The sequence below is a fragment of the Leptonotus elevatus genome, chromosome 11 (genome assembly GCF_054856555.1).
Source record: "Leptonotus elevatus isolate MCC_2025b chromosome 11, RoL_Lele_1.0, whole genome shotgun sequence".
In the NCBI taxonomy this organism is placed as follows: domain Eukaryota; kingdom Metazoa; phylum Chordata; class Actinopteri; order Syngnathiformes; family Syngnathidae; genus Leptonotus; species Leptonotus elevatus.
The window spans coordinates 3,027,477-3,044,944 of NC_141249.1; the positions used below are offsets into that span (position 1 = coordinate 3,027,477).

General features: G+C 41.0%; 1 protein-coding gene across 5 annotated transcripts in view; it reads right to left on the reverse strand.

Annotated features, from left to right (window-relative positions):
* The window catches only part of LOC147165196 (contactin-associated protein-like 4), a 105,453-nt gene extending 88,469 nt beyond the window's left edge, over positions 1-16,984 (reverse strand). For 4 of the 5 annotated variants that reach the window (XM_086088781.1, XM_086088782.1, XM_086088779.1 and 1 more), the window contains exons 1-2: positions 16,765-16,984; positions 3,415-3,525 (exon numbers count right to left, since the gene is read on the reverse strand). In XM_086088781.1, coding sequence (XP_085944907.1) covers positions 3,415-3,525; positions 16,765-16,840 — 187 coding nt within the window. In that variant the 5' untranslated portion in view covers positions 16,841-16,984. Of the gene's footprint in view, positions 1-3,414; positions 3,526-16,764 lie in introns of those variants that run through there. The other variant, XM_086088783.1, reaches the window with a different exon arrangement.
* Positions 16,985-17,468: the final 484 nt, after the last annotated feature.

The following is a 17,468-nucleotide window of genomic DNA, read 5'->3' on the forward strand; positions in this document are numbered from 1 at the left end:
GTGGATGTTTCAACGACAGTTTTTCTTTTTGTAACACTCTCCTGCGTGCAAAGAGACGTAACAGCATTTGCACAACAGATTGCCTCTTCGCGTGTGCCACTTTCTTGCAGGCCGTTTTTTTCCGGGGAATAGCAAGTATATACTGCAGTGTGTCATCACGTCTAATATCAGGATCATGCTACGGTTACGTTACGGTGGTGTTACGTCTCGCTTCCCCGTGTCCTTCAGTTGCTATACCGGGTTGGTCGGAGATGTTCTGATCCATTTTATCCACTCCATTCATGGTGGCATCGTAGTCCAGAAACAGTGTCTTCTCCGTGATCAGACTGTACCCGCTCCTCCGATGAATATGCATTGGACTCGGGGTACTCTTCATTGTCCGATCGAATGTCCGCTTGTGCAGCTCCGCGTTTTCCGGCCTTAGCAGCGCTAGCCGCGCTAGCCGCGCTAGCCGCGCTTTGCCGGTGGGGCTTACTACGTGTTCATAACAGTCATAACAGTCACGCCAAAGTCACGTTGGCGTAGAGCTTCATCTTCATCATCATCATCAATCTGCATTGGTCGATGCCAACTCTCCATCGCCCGATCGAATGTCCGATTGTGTAGAAGTACCCGGCCGGCTATTGTGCGCGTTTTCCGGCCTTAGCAGCGCTAGCCGCGCTAGCCGCGCTTAGCCGTGAGGCTTACTACGTGTTCATAACAGTCACGCCAAAGCTTCCAACTTTGGCGTAGAGCTCGTTGTCATCATCATCGTTGACATCAATGCGCTTTTTAGTATTGATTGATGCTTTCCGTCTTTGAAAAAAATGCTCAAGCTGAGCTGCTTGTAACCGGTTGCTTGGTCAAGCCATTGTGGCTTGGATCAGCCATTGTCTCCTCAACACTCTAGCTCCGCCTCACGTCTTCTACTGACGCCCACGGTGGGCGGCCCATCCAACCTTGTGCAAAGAGAGTCATCGCTGCCCTCTAGGGGCCAAAACGAGTCTTTGACTAATCAGATCAGCCTGATTCTTTCAGCACAGCTGCCCAAGGCTTTCCTGCACCCGTTTTTGAAAAAAAAAACAAAAAACATAGGGGACGTCTTTTAACGTCCTCGGCGCCCTTCCCTAGGTTTATGCTAAACGTTTTATAACGTTTATGGCAGTCAAAGAGTTAAAATATCAAGGATATGATAAAAATTCCACCATTCATTTCCAAATTTTTGTGGAGGCAGCAACTGGTTAAATGATTTAGTTTATTAATGAAAGTAAAGCCTGGTTCTCACGGCAAAATTTTCTTTTACTTCCAAACTGTGAGATACGACGGCGTATTAGGGCCATATATATATAATTTAATATAATAATAATGATAATAATAATAATAATATTTTAAAAATCTCGCAAATTTGTCACTTTACAAAGTGGAAAATTTGCGACTTTATAAAGTGACAAATTTGCGATTTTTTTCTTAAAATATAACCCCCGCTGGAAAAAAAAATATTGTATTTATATGTGGCCCTATTACGCCGTATACAGAGACCCCACATGTGACAAGAAAAAATCACGGGAGTAACAGTTTTGAACGTGCAGTGTGTGGTGTGCAGCCACACGGCACAATTAACACATCACACATGAACCGATTTTATTCATGAATGTTTTCTGGTTAGATAGGAAATCTCGCAAAATCTCTCGAGATTAAATGCAATTTTGGAGTAAACAAACATGGAGGACCAGTCACGATACTTCGTGGTTTGTTTTTAGAAGAAAAATGGACATAAAAAGGAAAGGTGTTGTTTAAAGGAGATTAAACAGCGCAAGCACGGACTTTCTGTTGCATCATTACTGTTTTGATTTTGGATTCCCCACCGTCTTTCTCGCCGCCCCGCTTTCTGATTGGCTGCACGTCACCGTCAACCGTCTGCATGCTTTTTTATCCTTGGGGCACAACACCCACGGTGCAAAGTCAGGCCAAAACAATCCAACATGTTGAATATCCTTTATTGGAGATCGGAACGGCCCAAACGACTTTAGGATTATCTGTTAAAATGATCTTTGGGATATTGGCGCGTCCTTACGATTGTCGGGAGGGGAAATTCGTGGCTAAAATCAGGCCAATTCTCCTGCCGTTAACACATGTTACACAAACATTGACATCAGCAAGGATGACATGAAAATATTTTTAGAATTCAAATTCAATAATTGTAAAAAAGATTCTGACTGGTCTTAAAGTGCAATAAGACAGGTCTTTCATAAATGTAAAAAAATACTTTTAAATGCATCTACAGTAAATTTCAAGATACGAAAAAAGAATTGGCCTTTAAAATTCTATTTTCTGATGAATTTATGGGAAAAAGAGATATTAAAATAATCGATTCATGGTTTTCTGAATCGATATCAGGCTCAAAAAGAAAAATCTATATAAATTATTCCACTGTTCTTTTAAACTCATTCTTAATGTCAAATCTGCTAAACAGAACAGGTGAAGAAAAAAAGTTGAACCAAACCTTGCATTTTTTTGTGGAACACTTCTTTCATAGTAGAAAAGCAGCAGGACAATGGGTGTTAAGTGAAAAGAAATGTAAGAAATGAAGCGGAGAAATGTACCAGAAATTAAGTCATGTTAATGGAATGCCCTTCACATTAAGTATTGTTACTCACTCACTAACATTGAAACTTTGTTCTTATTGTCTTAACATATGCAGTAGAAAATAGATTAATAGATATTAACAGGGGACAATTTATCATATGTTTGACCGCAGAGTTTCTACAATACCATCAACTTACCAATTAAAAAAAATATATATAATAAAAAATAAAATAAAATAATAATCAACATTTATTATAGACTTAATTTGAAGAGTATTAAAACATTTAAAATATGCCTCACTTAATTTAGTGACAAAAAAACAGCAAAGCGCTACATCACAGTGAAACCAATAACTGAAATCAGTTCACCCTAATGAAATTCTGGGCATGGTTGTGTGCAGTCAGCCAAATACATTCTTTTCACCAAATGACAAATTTAACAATGGATTGTCGTAAATAGGTTCTTAAAATAAAGTGACAAAGTGCCTTTTACTCAGGAAAGTTGGAGTCAACTATTAATTAGTTGAATCACCTTTTCCACTCTCACTCAGTCTTGTTAGCAGATTTTACTGCTGATGTTAGAAAATTGCAATTCTGAGTAAGGACTCGAAGGTTAAAAAAAAAAGAAAAGAAAAAAGTCAGACTTTATTCTGCTAATTCCAGTAAGTGCCTCTTCCTTATATCTGAATGCCTTTAAAAATAAATAAATAATGTAAGCATGTCTAATTTTACAGTGAAGCATCTTGCATGAATAAAAATTATTTTTTTTAATTGAAATCTTGTATTAATTGTGTTTGTTCACCCTGATTGTTTTCTGTGGATTATTGCATCAACTGATTGGTAGTCTCACCTTCTCTCCTGTTTACCTTTGCGTAGACCGGTCCATGGCTACCAGACAGCTGTGAGGAGCTTCGGAATGATGAGTGGGGCAGATTAGACACCAGCGGGCTGTCACAAACATCTGTTGACAAACCAAAAAGGCGGGTTGACCAAAAATCATTCACTGGTTACTTTCAGGTCACAATGCATTCTCACTGAAGCATGAGACATAGTTTGCAACCTATGTAAATATTGTAGCGTAAACTGTATGGCAGTGTAAGTCAGCATTTATGTATTTCTTTAATAAATGACAATCATCTTTCAAAGAATGAAACTATTTAAAATCAAAACCAAATCAGTGTAATCATAATGAAATTGAAGTCTCGTGGCGCTCTACACACACACACACACGCCCCCCCCCCCCACACACACGCGCACCCCCACCCCCTCGCACACACACACACACACACACACACACACACACACCGTCCAAGTCATTGCAAATGTGTGACAAATAACTCATGCCCTATTCAATTTCCTAAGCCATCTGCTAAAATCGGATTGGAATACTTTACATACTTGTTCACTATTTATTCAGTTTTACTAAATGGTAAAAAATAAAATACAATCACTGTCTCAATAAAGAAAGCTAGCTTGTCCTTTTTCTCTCTTGCTTTATTCAATTTTAAAGAGGAAAGCCTTAAAATGTCCCTAAAAGGCTATGAATAGATTGTAGTCAGTAAACAAAAAAAAACGTAGCATATACAGCGTTAGTTTAATATAAAATTATGAGCAATTTTACATTGTCTGGTTTATGACTGATCGACTATGATTCAATTTTATCCCTAAAAAAATGTATTAAACTCGCAGAATGAGACTGTCAACCATTATTTTAATGGACTACAAAGAATTTGCACAACTTCTCAACTTAAGAAAGCACTCTGAATATGGAAATTGACCTTATGCGCAGCACCACATTTCCGGTGGAAACACATATGCAGGCCGAATGGATTTTTCCTAGTTCAAAATAAGTGAGGCAGAGGTGGTACCATCGTGAGTCATGACTACCGATACCAGGTAATTAAAAATGATATGAATAAAAAGTTGCCATTAATTTCATGCAATTTTAAGAAAAAATTATATATTGGGAGATAAATAGGACTTTATTTAAAAGTATCTGCCATTTTTGGGTGGGGAATTTTATGCACTAATGGTTATCGGTATTTGGTATCAGTATCGGTGACTACTCAAGAGTCGAGTATCGGTATCAGTCGGGAAAAAAATGTGGTATTGAACATCCTTAATCCTGAATTTGCACCATGACATGCATGTAGGCTATTCTGTACATTCAACGGACTCACTTTCTTTTAAAGGCAACATACTTTAACTTAAGAGTTCCTATAAGAATATGACTATCACCATGTTAAAGGGACAGTAATGTGAAAAATCTACTTTTCGGAGCTTTTAGCCATATTAAAATGCTAATTCCTCACCAAAAACATCACCAAAGAGGTGTTTTTTTCCATTCGCCCATCAATGAGAAATTCTAGGTCATTCTGCTCTCCAAGCACCAGCCCTTCCCAACACGAGAAAACGAGCGGAAGCTCACTCTATGACATCATCAGGTGCAAACCCACCCCCGCACCGCCTATGTGGACTAAACACACGGCCATTTTTTCTGAGACCTCCGTGCTCGCAGGATAGTGATACAAGTAGACCTTATCAGTAAACGTTACGTCCAAATGAATTAAAAGCAAAAAATTATCCTTCACATTTGCAATGCCAATGGGCCGTCTTAAATTCCCAGATTCTGTGGCTTACACTTGTGTAAACTCCAAGTAAAATTATTGCGCAAGTCAGCCTATCTGAACAAACGGCGTAGTGGTTAGTGTGCTTGCCCTGTAAGCAAAAGGTCCTGGGTTTGCGGTACAGAGAAAGCAAGGTAAGCCCCCGTGTCGTTCCTAAAGGGACGATAACAACTTTTGAATGCGTCTGGTGAATGACGAGAGCACGGCGTGGGGGAGGGTGACTCTACCGATCACATCTTGTTTCTTTAGGAACCCTACGAGGCTTAACTTGCTTTCTTTATAGGCGTTTCACATTGCTCGGCAGAGAGTCTGCCGCCATACGTCACTACGCACTCAATGCGTTGCAACGTAAATAACAATGGCGTACGTCCAAATAAAGTTTCTAAACTGGAAATGATTGAATCTTATTTACAATTTCAAAACTTTTCACCCTAATTTAACTCTATACGCATTCAAGTGAATGAATGACCCGGAGGTGACCCGGCAGCGGTGTATGCACATGCAATGAGTTTTTTTTTTTTACTACAATAAAAAAAAAAAAAAAGATACACTCCTCCATATTAAATTGTAAATATAGTTCAGTGTCGTTTTAAAACACTATTATTTTTATTGTATATACTGTATTTTTATGACTTTGGCGACAGCGTAAAAACAGGAAATGAGTGTGTGCGACGGAGTTGCTCCGTGATTTGTTTCGTCTTCTGTATTTGCTTCAGGTCTTTCCTGTACTATTGATATAGCGCCTCCACAGTGGCACAACGCTGCAACTGCAGTCAAAATACATTGCTGCCTAGCTCAATCAACACAGCTGAAGCGCTGTGTTGAGTGATATCAGGCTGGGGGCGGTGCAAAATTAGTAGGAGGCGGCTGCCTCCAAATTTTGAACGCAGAAAAAACCCTGTTTACATCCAGCCTTTACACCTGAATGCTGGAAGAGAGCCAGCAGGTGCTAGATACAGATAGTGAATTGAGGAGGCACTGTGAACACTTCACGTCTTTGTCTTATCATGTGTCTGTGCCATTGGTGTGTGTCCTTGGCAGGAAAAGAACAGTTAAAAAAGAAATAGAGGTTTTCTCACTGGAGTCATGACACTTATAAGATGAGTGAGAGGAAAAATTAGGCCTAAAGGAAGCAGCCTACAGGGAAATTGGACTAAAAGATTGCTGAACTTGCAGAAAAACAGTCTGCAACTTTTCCAGGCATTTATAAAGCGGAGCTGGAGGGAATTCAATGATTCACTTTGAAACCCTTCACTGATGGGAGAATAGAATTGAGCAATTAACTCTTTGACTGCCAGACGTTTTCAGAAAAGGGATGCTGTGGGTGCCAGCCGATTTAAGCATTTTGACTGATCTTTCAAGGTCCACAGAAAATTTTGTGTTTGGACTATGGAAACACACATACTACCAAATGAAATGATGATTGAACTCTCATCTTTCATCAGAAAAAAAAAAAAAATTCTACCTTATTCCGTTTTTCAGTAATCAACAATAGAAAATGGTTAGTTTCACCCAAATGCTCTTGTTTTGGACCAAAATACGGAGAAATCAAGCTTTTAGGGAAACAATATTATTTCATGCACTCTAGTGAATTTGACACGTTTTTTCCATGAATGATGCCACAAAAATCTAAACAGTGCTTTACTTATGTAAAACACTACCACCAACAATGAAAAAGTGTTTTTTGATAGCAAAATACATTTATTTACATTCAACAGTGTAACAATTTGACACAACAATTTGGCAAACTATTTACAAATGTGTGCAACTGTGGTACTATTTACAATTATGTGGATGTTTCAACTACAGTTTTTCTTTTTGTGTAACACTTTCCTGCGTGCAAGGTGACGCGCAGGATTTGCACAACAGATTAGTTTCACTGCGATTGCCCCTTCGCGTGCAGACGCTACACTTTCTTACCAGCTTTTTTTTCCGGGGAATAGCAAGTATATACTGCAGTGTGTGTTTGGCCATGTTGCTATCAAGTCTACTACCAGGATCATGATACGGTTACGTTACGGTGGTGTCAAGTCTGGCTTCCTCATGTCCTTCAGTTCCTATACCGGGTAGTAGATGTTCTGATCCATCTTATCCACTCCATTCATGGTGGCATCGTAGTCCAGAAGCAGTGTATTCTCCGTGATCAGACTGTACCCACTCCTCCGATGAATATGCATTGGACTCGGGGTACTCTTCATCGTCCGATTGAACGTCCGCCTGTGCAGAAGTGCTCGGTTGTGCTCCGTGTTTTCCGGCGTTGCGTTAGCATCGGTAGCCGGTGAGGCTTTATGACGTGGTCATAGCCGCCGCGTCAACGCTTCCAACTTCGGCGTCAAGCTCGGAGTCACCATCATCATCATCGTCGACATCAATGTGCTCTTTAGCATTGGTCGATGCTTTTCGACTACTCTTCATCGTCCGATTGAACGTCCGCCTGTGCAGAAGTGCTCGTTTTCCGCCGTTAGCATCGCTAGTCGGTGAGGCTTTACGACGTGATCAAAGCCGCCGCGTCAACGCTTCCAACTTCGGCGTCAAGCTCAGAGTCACCATCATCATCATCGTCGTCATCAATGTGCTGTTTAGCATTGGTCGATGCTTTTCGTCTTTGAAAAAAATGCTCAAGCGTGAGCTGCTTGCAACCGGTCGCCATATTCGCTTCATCATTCTCCCCTCAACACTTTAGCTCCGCCTCATGTCTTCTACTGACGCCCACCCAATCATGTCCAAAGAGAGTCATCGCTGCCATCTAGGGGCCAAAACTAGTCATTATACTAACTAGATCTGCTTGATACTTTCAGCACAGCTGGCCAAGGCTTTCCTCTACCCGTTTCCAAAAAAAAACATAGTCTTTTAACGTCTTTGGCACCCCTCCGTAGGATTTTACTAAACGTTATGTAACGTTTTTGGCAGTAAAAGAGTTAAGACCAACACTTACAAGTTTATGTAACATGACAATACAGGAGGCGTATGTCGGGGAGATTAGTTTTCAGTAAATAGCAAAAATACATCGCTTGGACAAAAAATGTAAATTTTGAGATTTTTCCAAAAAATAACCCCCTTAAGGTCTCTATTTGAATCTCCCCGCAGTACAAAAGTTTACATTTTTGTCTAAGTTTATAAAAATCGTATCACATGATCTTCTAAGAGCACGTACGGCTGTGTTGCATAAATATACAGTGCATCTTGTTATTCAACACGGTTGTTATTCAACACGGTTGTGCATGCGTCTGGCTTCTGTCGATTTCGTGTTGAGGGACACATTATGGTGTTAGCTACTTTTATTGGTTGTTATGTCAATTCATATAAATCCTTTGTGAATGACATGAGAGGCGATCGCCGGTTTGCTTTGGAACAGGTGCCCGAGCTAACAGCTCGGCTAAAAACATGCCCTAGTTTCGACATACATTGTCTACAAAATTATTTATTTTTATACATTTAGACCAAAATGTAAACATTTGTACTGCTGGGAAATTAAAATAAAAGCCTAAGGGTTGTTTTTTTTTTTGCTATAATATAAAATAATAATGTAAAAAAAGCTAATCCCCGCAACATATGCCTGATTTTGTGAAAACACATTATTTATATGTGAAGGGTCCTCATGTGCCCAAAAAAATCTAAATTGAGATATTGATATATTTGAATTCTGCACTTAATTCTCTTTAAAATGATATATAATACATGAACGTACCGCATAAATTGATCAAGTTACAGCAGTTGTAATGTTGGAAAGTAGAACTCGCTAGTTTTGAGAAAAACAGGTTTAAAGTTTTGGTACTTGCATCTTTCAAATGTCCATGGCAACCAGTACCTTAGAAAAAAGATATGAACCTGACATTTTCAGGAACTGTTAAAATGAAAAGTCAGTGAAAAGTCAATTCCAATTGCAGATGAGGCCATCGTTCAAGATGTGAATCCTTTAAAATTTTTGGAAGTTCGACCTCTCAACAGATGAAATCAGCCTCAACTTTGAAGATCGCATTCAGCTTACAATTCATCTTCTGAGGCATCAGCCAAAGTTTGGTTATTTTGTTGTTGCTCCTTGTGGTATTTCCTTGAGGTCTTAATACCCGCAGTGAGTATTTTGAATTAATAATTTTGTGTGAATTAAAAGATTATTTGCAATTTGGTGTGGCCTGTGATAAGTACTGGTAAGTTTATTGATAACATCATGGAGGTCTCAAATGCTTTTGGTCACATAAAGAAAATGAAAATGTTATGATAATTACACCCCACAAGCAAAGGTGTGTTTCTGTCAAAGGTGTTAATTTGTGGAATAATTTTTGAACTGACCTGAAAAGATGTCAGTCATTTGCTGAATTAAAAAATGTTTTAAAAGCAAAATTAAAAAAAATAAATCAATCAGACATGAGCTGTTAAAATGGTACATATGCTGTAATTTATTTGGATGTATCGGTATGAGTGTAATGAAAATTGTATATGTGAGTATGAGGATATGATTCATAAATGTATTATGGTTTATGCCTTTGAATTTCATGTACATATGTTGCTGGCAAATGTGCGTATGTTAAAGTGCACTTGTATATATGACTAGGTTTATAGATTTTTCTTTTGTTAATCTTATTATTGTATCAATATAAAATGAATAAGGGAAAGGACTAGATCCATTTTGATCCTACCCCTTTTGAACATATAAACTATTTTCTTTCTTAAAAGGCATAAAGGTGCTTCCTTACTTGGACGACTGGCTAATATGCGCTCCGTCCAAGGATCAGGCAATCCGAGACAGGTCTAGGCTTCTACATCATGTGTCACGACTTGGGCTCAAGGTCAACCTGGAGAAGTCTTCTCTTGTTTCCGCTCAGCAGACTCTGTTCATCGGAATGTCGTTGGACACCACCTCCATGACAGCTCAACCGTTCCCACGGAGGGTCGACGATGTGCTACATCTCATCTCTCTCTTCTGTGTCAATGGGATGCTGCCGTATGTCCTTTTTCTGCATCTGCTAGGCAAGTTAACGTTCCTGACGGCACTTGTTCCATGGGGTCTGCTGTCGCTGCAACCATTGCAACGGTGGGTGCTCCGCTTCCGGCTCAACCCACTGCTGGACCATCTGAAGCGTCTCCGAGTGTCCAGCCGGTTCATGGGTGCTCTCGAATCTTGGGGTCGCCGGTCTGTTCTATCAGCGGGAGTCCCGTTGAGGGTGGTACCCACACGTCACGAAGTGGTCAACACCGATGCCAGCCTGTGTAGATGGGGAGCAGTTTGGCAACACAGGACGGCTCAAGGCCTGTGGTCTGCAGGGGACAGATCGCTGCACATCAATGTGTTGGAGCTGCGGGCTGTGCATCTGGCTCTCATTCGTTTTCTACCCTTCGTGGCAGGGCGCCATATCCTGGTAGAATCGGACAACACCTCTACTGTGTATCACATCAATCATCAGGGCGGGACAAGGTCCACCCAGCTGCACGGAGGCTTCTCAGATGGGCCGCCCCCAGTCTTGCCAGGCTGCGGGCCATGTTTCTTCCGGGCATTGTCAACCATTCGGTGAATTCCTTCTCCCGCCGTCGTCCGTCATAGGGGGTTTGGCGTCTCCACCCGGAGGTAGTGAGCCGCTTCGAAAAGGCGACAGTGGATCTTTTTGCCTCTGAGGAGTCCACTCATTGTCCCCTCTGGTTTTCCCTGAAGGAACAGAGCAGCCCCGTGAGGCCAGGATGCTCTGGCACACGCCTGGCCAAGGGGCCTGCTATATGCCTTCCCACCTCTCCCCCTCATTCATCTGACAGAGGTTCCTTCTGGAAGGTCACTCGTTATTGCTGGTGGCCCCTCTTTGGCCAGCCCAGACTTGGTTTCCTCTCCTTCGCAGTCTCTGCTCCTCCGAACCGTGGATCCTGCCCAGTCGGTTGGATCTACTGTCCCAACAGCGGGGTCAGATTTGGCATCCCAATCCCCGCCGGCTCCATCGGTGTCTCTGGCTGCTGAGGATCGAGACCCATTGCTGACTGAGTGCTCGTCTTCTGTTCAGCATACGATCCTTAATGCCAAAGCTCCGTCCACTCGTTCGCTGCATGCTAACAGGTGGAAGCTGTTTACAGAGTGGTGTGCAAGTTGCAGGAAGGATCTCGTGACGTGCCCTATTCCTACTGTTCTGGAGTTCCTCCAATCTGTTTACTATAAGGGGCGTTCCCCTTCTACGATCAAGGGCTCAGCAAAATGGCCCCACATGGACGGCGGGTGGCCCCACTAGAGAGCAATGATGATGACATGTTGAATTGGTAAGATTACCGAATGAACATTACTGAGCTATCTCAAAAATGTAAATTAAATTATATATATATATATATATATATATATATCCCTATCATCTTTTAGTGTTAACCTTTAGGGTGATGTGGGGAAAATAGTTTTACTGTGTGAAATGATAGTGTATTGTTTTTTGTTTTTGCATTCTTTTATTCTGTAACTAATGACTGTGGTTCCAAATTTCCTCCACTTTTAAACACCAGGGGTCTATTTCACAAAGCATGTTCAACAAACACCGAAACGAATCCTGAACAGCGAGTTGACATACACTGAGAGAGGAAACTCTGCGTTTTCTGTTCCAGGACAGCTGATTTCAGGTAGGTTATATCAACGCAGAGTAGTTTCATTTGGCGTTACCACTACACTAAAAAGATCACATCAATGGAGCCCGGATTCGTCGAGTCACCATGGCAACGGGGAAGCCGCCCTCTGCTCCTGCGTTTTCATTTTACCCCTCTCAACTGAAAATCTTAATCCAATCATATGGCGAATTTGAACATGTCTTTAGAAAAAAAAGTGCAACACCGCAGCAGATCCCCATGGAGGAAGGCAGCGTGGGAGAACGTTGCTGCTCGGGTGCCAAGTCAGTGCGTAAATTTAAATGTAGTTGTTTGCTATCACAATAATATTACAGGGGAAACCTGTTAAAAGGTAGCTCATTAATTAATTTCATTTAAGTGCAATCCTGCGGGGAAAAGCGCACTTGACTTAAAATGAAATATAAAAAACTTAGATGAAATATAAAACCGGTTATAAGAAGAAAAAAAACGGCGCGCGCACACAATATATGCTGTGATGTGAGCGCATGACTATGGCGCCGGTAATATTGCAAAAATGACTGATTAAATTGTGTATGTAGATGATGGACTGTGATGTGAAAAGGTACCGTTCAAAAAGATAACTGTCCGGAAATGCCAGCATATTCAGGGCACATTCTGATAATATTTAATATTTAATTCCCTGCGTAATAAAGTGGCACCTTCATCAATAGGTTCATTGCCAAAAAAGGACATGCCATGTTCGTGACAAAAGTGAAAAAGTGTATTTACGTAAAAACTTGCCGCAGCGGAATTTATGAATGAGGAAATGGAATGCCGTGTGTGGCTGAAAGGAGCCGGGGACAGAGAAAACCGAGTTTTTTTGTGAAAAACCTGCCACCGGCCAGGTTTGATTCATAGACAATGTTGCTATGGTACCGAGAGCTTAAATTACCTATTTTCCTCTGGTTTTGTTTACCTCCCCTTCTGAAACGGAAGACACAGAGTTCTCCATATTTCAGGGTTTCTTGACTCAGGGTTTTCACTAAACCTCCTTTGTGAAATAGACCCCAGGGGTGAATGATGACCTCAGCAGAATGTGGCTGATCGTTTGCCCAATAACAAGTCATCTTATATACTGTAATGACAGGGCCCGTTGATGAATGGCTTTGTTTTCGGGTGACTTCTATTTACAGGGAGCCGGCCTTGGCCAAATATAAAATCCCACAGGTTGCAAAGTGCAGATGGATTTACTGCAGATCTTTGTCACTTTTATTGCTTAACTACTTGCTGTGGATTAATGAATCAAGATTCATGACAAGCGGCTCCAGACTTGCCCCACCACCTGCTGGTACCTGCTACATAACCTTGACTTAATCACAACCTCCTTTTTACTCCACTTGTACAAAACACATTGTCAGAATGACACCAAGAAGGGAAAGGTGATTTATCCACTACTTATCCCAGATCTCATTAAAGCATAAAGGATGGGGCAGGGGCTTCTGAAATCTCCTGCACATTCACAGCAAATTGATTTTATTCAGAAGTTTATGGTCCTGTGGGGCAATACACCAGCTCTTTGAAAAGTTATAAATTCTGATGGGACAGACTGTTTGCATGTGAAGCAGGAAGCTAAACTCAAATTTAAATCAAACCCTCATGCAGCATATTCAACTTTCTTGCATTGGAGTGAAAATGAATTTTCAGCCGTCGAAGAAAATAACTGCTGATTTAAGTAGCCCCTTCAACCTCAGCTATTTATATAATCAGAACCCACAGCTCATTTTCTCAGCCAATTGATGAAGCACTCTACTAGACACCCATAAGGGAAGTAATCAGTATGGGGATAGAGTGATACTGTTGGTAATATTTCAGATCATGCGCAAGAACCTGCTATGCAGACCTGTCGCAGATCAAAGGATATGCATAGTTTGAGGTGTCTTTGAGCAATGCACCAAACCATTAACCGTTTCAGCTATCACATTGTTTGCCAGCCCCACATTTTTTGTTGCAAAAATGATTGCCGTTCAAACTGAAACAAAAATATAATTGACATTTTAACAAGACTAAAGTAATCTACACATCAGTTGTATGAAACACGCAGGCTGCATTGACAAAGTTTATCAAAGGGCTTTTGCACTTGACTATCAAAACTCTTTAAACGGGAAGTCAATCTCAAAATGTTCTTTAAAATAATCTGTTCTCTGCAGCCCCATCAGACTAAACACGGTATTGCATTTGTGGAATATGAGTTGAGCAGCAAAATGCACTTTTTAAAAAAAAAATCCATCTAAGGGGGGCGGCCATTTTGCCACTTGTCATCGACTGAAAATGACATCACAGTTGCTCAGTGCTCAGACCAATCACGGCTCAGCTTCAGAAAACAGGGGAGCTGTGGTTGGTTGCACTGGAGCTAAATCATATTTGATTAGGGGGGGGGGGGGTAAGATGCCGGCCAACATCCAGCGATTACTATTCGCATGGTGCAACAATTAATTTTATCGACCAAGGGGCGGCGTTTGGAAAACTTCGGAAAATGACCAGTCTCTGTTTTTCACATGCTTGCTGGTCAAGCAACAAGGCACATTCAGGGTGCTTTCACAATGTAGGAACTCATAAACACATACCATGCTGTTCGGATCATTTATTATTTTTCTTTGATTATACTGTTTTTGTGATCGTGATAAGTCAAAATCCACATCACGATTTTTTAAATTATTGCCCAGATTTTGTAATACCTTTTCACGGTAATACAGATGTATTTTGGGGGAGAAGGGGGCTACTTCTAATGTATATTCCCAATTTCCCATATATGCTAGCTGTACGCTACATAATGTTATTTATTTATTCATTTATTTACCGGCCAAAGAAGGGCTAGAGAGCGACTGGAGAACAGCGGGTGCATGCGGGACCGGGCACAGAACCTGTCCACCTCGGCAGTCAGGCTGTTCATGGCTGAAGTCAGTTCCTGCAGAGCGTCCTTCACTGTAGCAAGGGTCTCTCGGGCAAGCATTTCTCCCTGAAAAAGCAAAGCCTGGTGCAATGCTTTTGCTGGGTCCATTTCTGGTTGGATCATTCTGTTAGGTGCGAGGTATTGAGGACCCAAATGCAGGAAGCAGGAAGCAGTGAAGGAGGTCAGGCGTGCTCACAAAAATGTTTTAATCAACAAAACATAAAAAGAATAACCTTACTATCAAAAACAAAACAGATTCAAAGAAACAAACACTCAGACTAAACTTACATAAACAGGATTACCAGGACGAGGAGCGAAAGCAAACAAAATTATAAAACAAGAGCTGAGCAGAAACCAGGAACTTAATACAAGCAAAGAAACGAGACAATGAGAAACAGCTGGACACGACATAAGTGGCTGAAGGAAACCAAACAAATATACGGATCATGACATATAGTTTAGACACCTTTTTGCCACAAAATTGTCAGGAGCTGATTGTTGGGGGGGGGGGGGGGTACGGGTGGCTGGGTGGGGGGTTGTCTGGGGTTTTGGGGGCCGGGGGGCGGTGGGGGCTGTGCTGTGGTGGGTGGCGGATGGCGTGAAATAATGAGCACAAACTCACACGCACGCACATCTTCACACACGCACACACACGCACCCCCCCCCCCCCCCCACACACACACACTCACGTTCACAAAAAAAAAAGAGAGAGCAATCATGATGACATGTTGAATCGGTAAGATTACCGAATGAACAATACTGAGCTCTCTCTCTCAAAAAAGATGTCATTGTCATTATCATTTAAATTGTAAAAAAACTAAAACAAAAAACAAGAAGAAGAAGAAGAAAGAAGAGAAAAGAAAACGGTTTTGTTGTGTGTGTTAGTCCGTGGGGTAAAAAAAAAGTGAAAGTGGAAAATCACTGATTAAGGCTCAACAGCTAATTATGAAAAAGATCCATATGTTACAATAGCGGTGACATCCGTTGACAGTGTTGCAGTTGGAGTATTTGATGAAAATGAGCATGTCACGTCATGTCATGTCAGACAGAATATGGATCTGATCACTCCTATTGAAAGATCATCAATATGATCTCAATATTATCTCACTCGCGCTCTCTGCCCTGTTTGCTGAGTGCAAGTGCATCATATCTGAAATCATCATATCATTTTCAATTATCCATATAATTGCACTGTTTTAATATGAACTGGTATTTTTTTTTTCTTCTTAGCGGCAACAGGTCAAGGTGCTGAGGAAAATCTGAGGAAGCTGAATGTGACAATAACATGCACCCTTTATTACACGTGAAATTAATTAGTTCTTGTTGAAGCAAAAGAAAATCTACATTTTCATGTAGAAATTTGGGACAATGTCATTCATTCAATAGCTCGTCATTCAATAGTTTGTTGCCTCTTTAAACAACCAATATAGTTGAGAAAGAGAAATAAGAAACACTTATTTATGCTTACAAACTCGTCTCGTCCTCCATCATATCTATCACTCCTCTAAACAGATAATAAATAATAATAATAATAACTTTTCAAGCTAACAATCGGAATAAACACTAAGTTAGATGTATGCATGTTTGTTTTTCTTTTTTTCTTATTTTCTTCCCAAACCATGTAGGGTAAAACTACAACTGACACAGTTAAGTAAAAACTCTCGAGGGCATTGGGCTGAGCACCTACTGTACATCTCCAAAAATAAATGACGAGGATATTAAGTATACAGGTATGTACTTAATTATCTGCATCTGTGATGCCCCTTTGTTTATCACAGTTTTTTCTAATATGAAAAACTTTTTGCAAACCATTAAAAAAGAATGCTTCCATGAAAGGAATTAAATTGATTTGAATGTTTGTTTTGTGCCCAGTTACATTTGCTTCTTTGATGTATGGCAGGAGAAAGATAGAATTCGCACATGTAGTCATCACTTTGGACATTCTTGACATTACAGGCGAGATAATACATCAGATGGTGTATAAAATGGTTGAAGTATAAGCATTTGAACATTTCAAGTTCCTTAAATTGATCTATTTTTCTTACATACACAAAAAAAACATATCAAAACAGCTCAGGTGGAAACTAGAAGGACTGCTCACCTGTCCCGCAGGAGCCAAGAACTAATGAGGAGATGAGCACAGCAATCCCAGGCAGTCTGGTACTCCTCGGAGACATGTTGAAAGCACGTTACTGCGCACAATATCAGTCCTGACTGAGAGGAGACAATCCTCTCCCATTCGCTGCCTTTCTCTCCTCCAGATACACTCGGTCACTCAGTCTGCCGGTGCAGGCGGAGAGAAAGGGGGATGCTCTCACACTGGCTGCACTCCGTCAAGTGATGGCGAGAGGATAAAGAGAAAGAAAATGGGGAATAGGGGGAGGGTTACAAGACTATTGCAGCTCTTACACCACAGTGCAGTGGCAAGTTGAGGATTATTCTTCTTCTGGGGTTTCACTCTTAACGTAGTTGTTCTGCTCACTTACTCTTCTCAGAGCCTTCTTTTATTTCATGTGCATGGGCCATCAGAGAATACACTCAGCAGTACATGTCCAACACTTGAATAAAACTGCTCAATTCTTAGATGTAAAAGGAAATATAATTTTACTGTCATTGCACATGTCACAAGCACAGAGCAACGGAATTCATGTTATTGTTTCAACTAATCCAAAAAACATGAAAAGACACTTAGCTGGGAGACATAAACGGAAAGCTAATGAATCCGTGTATCCGTTCCGTTCCGTCTTCAATTCCGCTTATCCGGGGTCGGGTCGCGGGGGCAGCAGCTTTAGCAGGGAAGCCCAG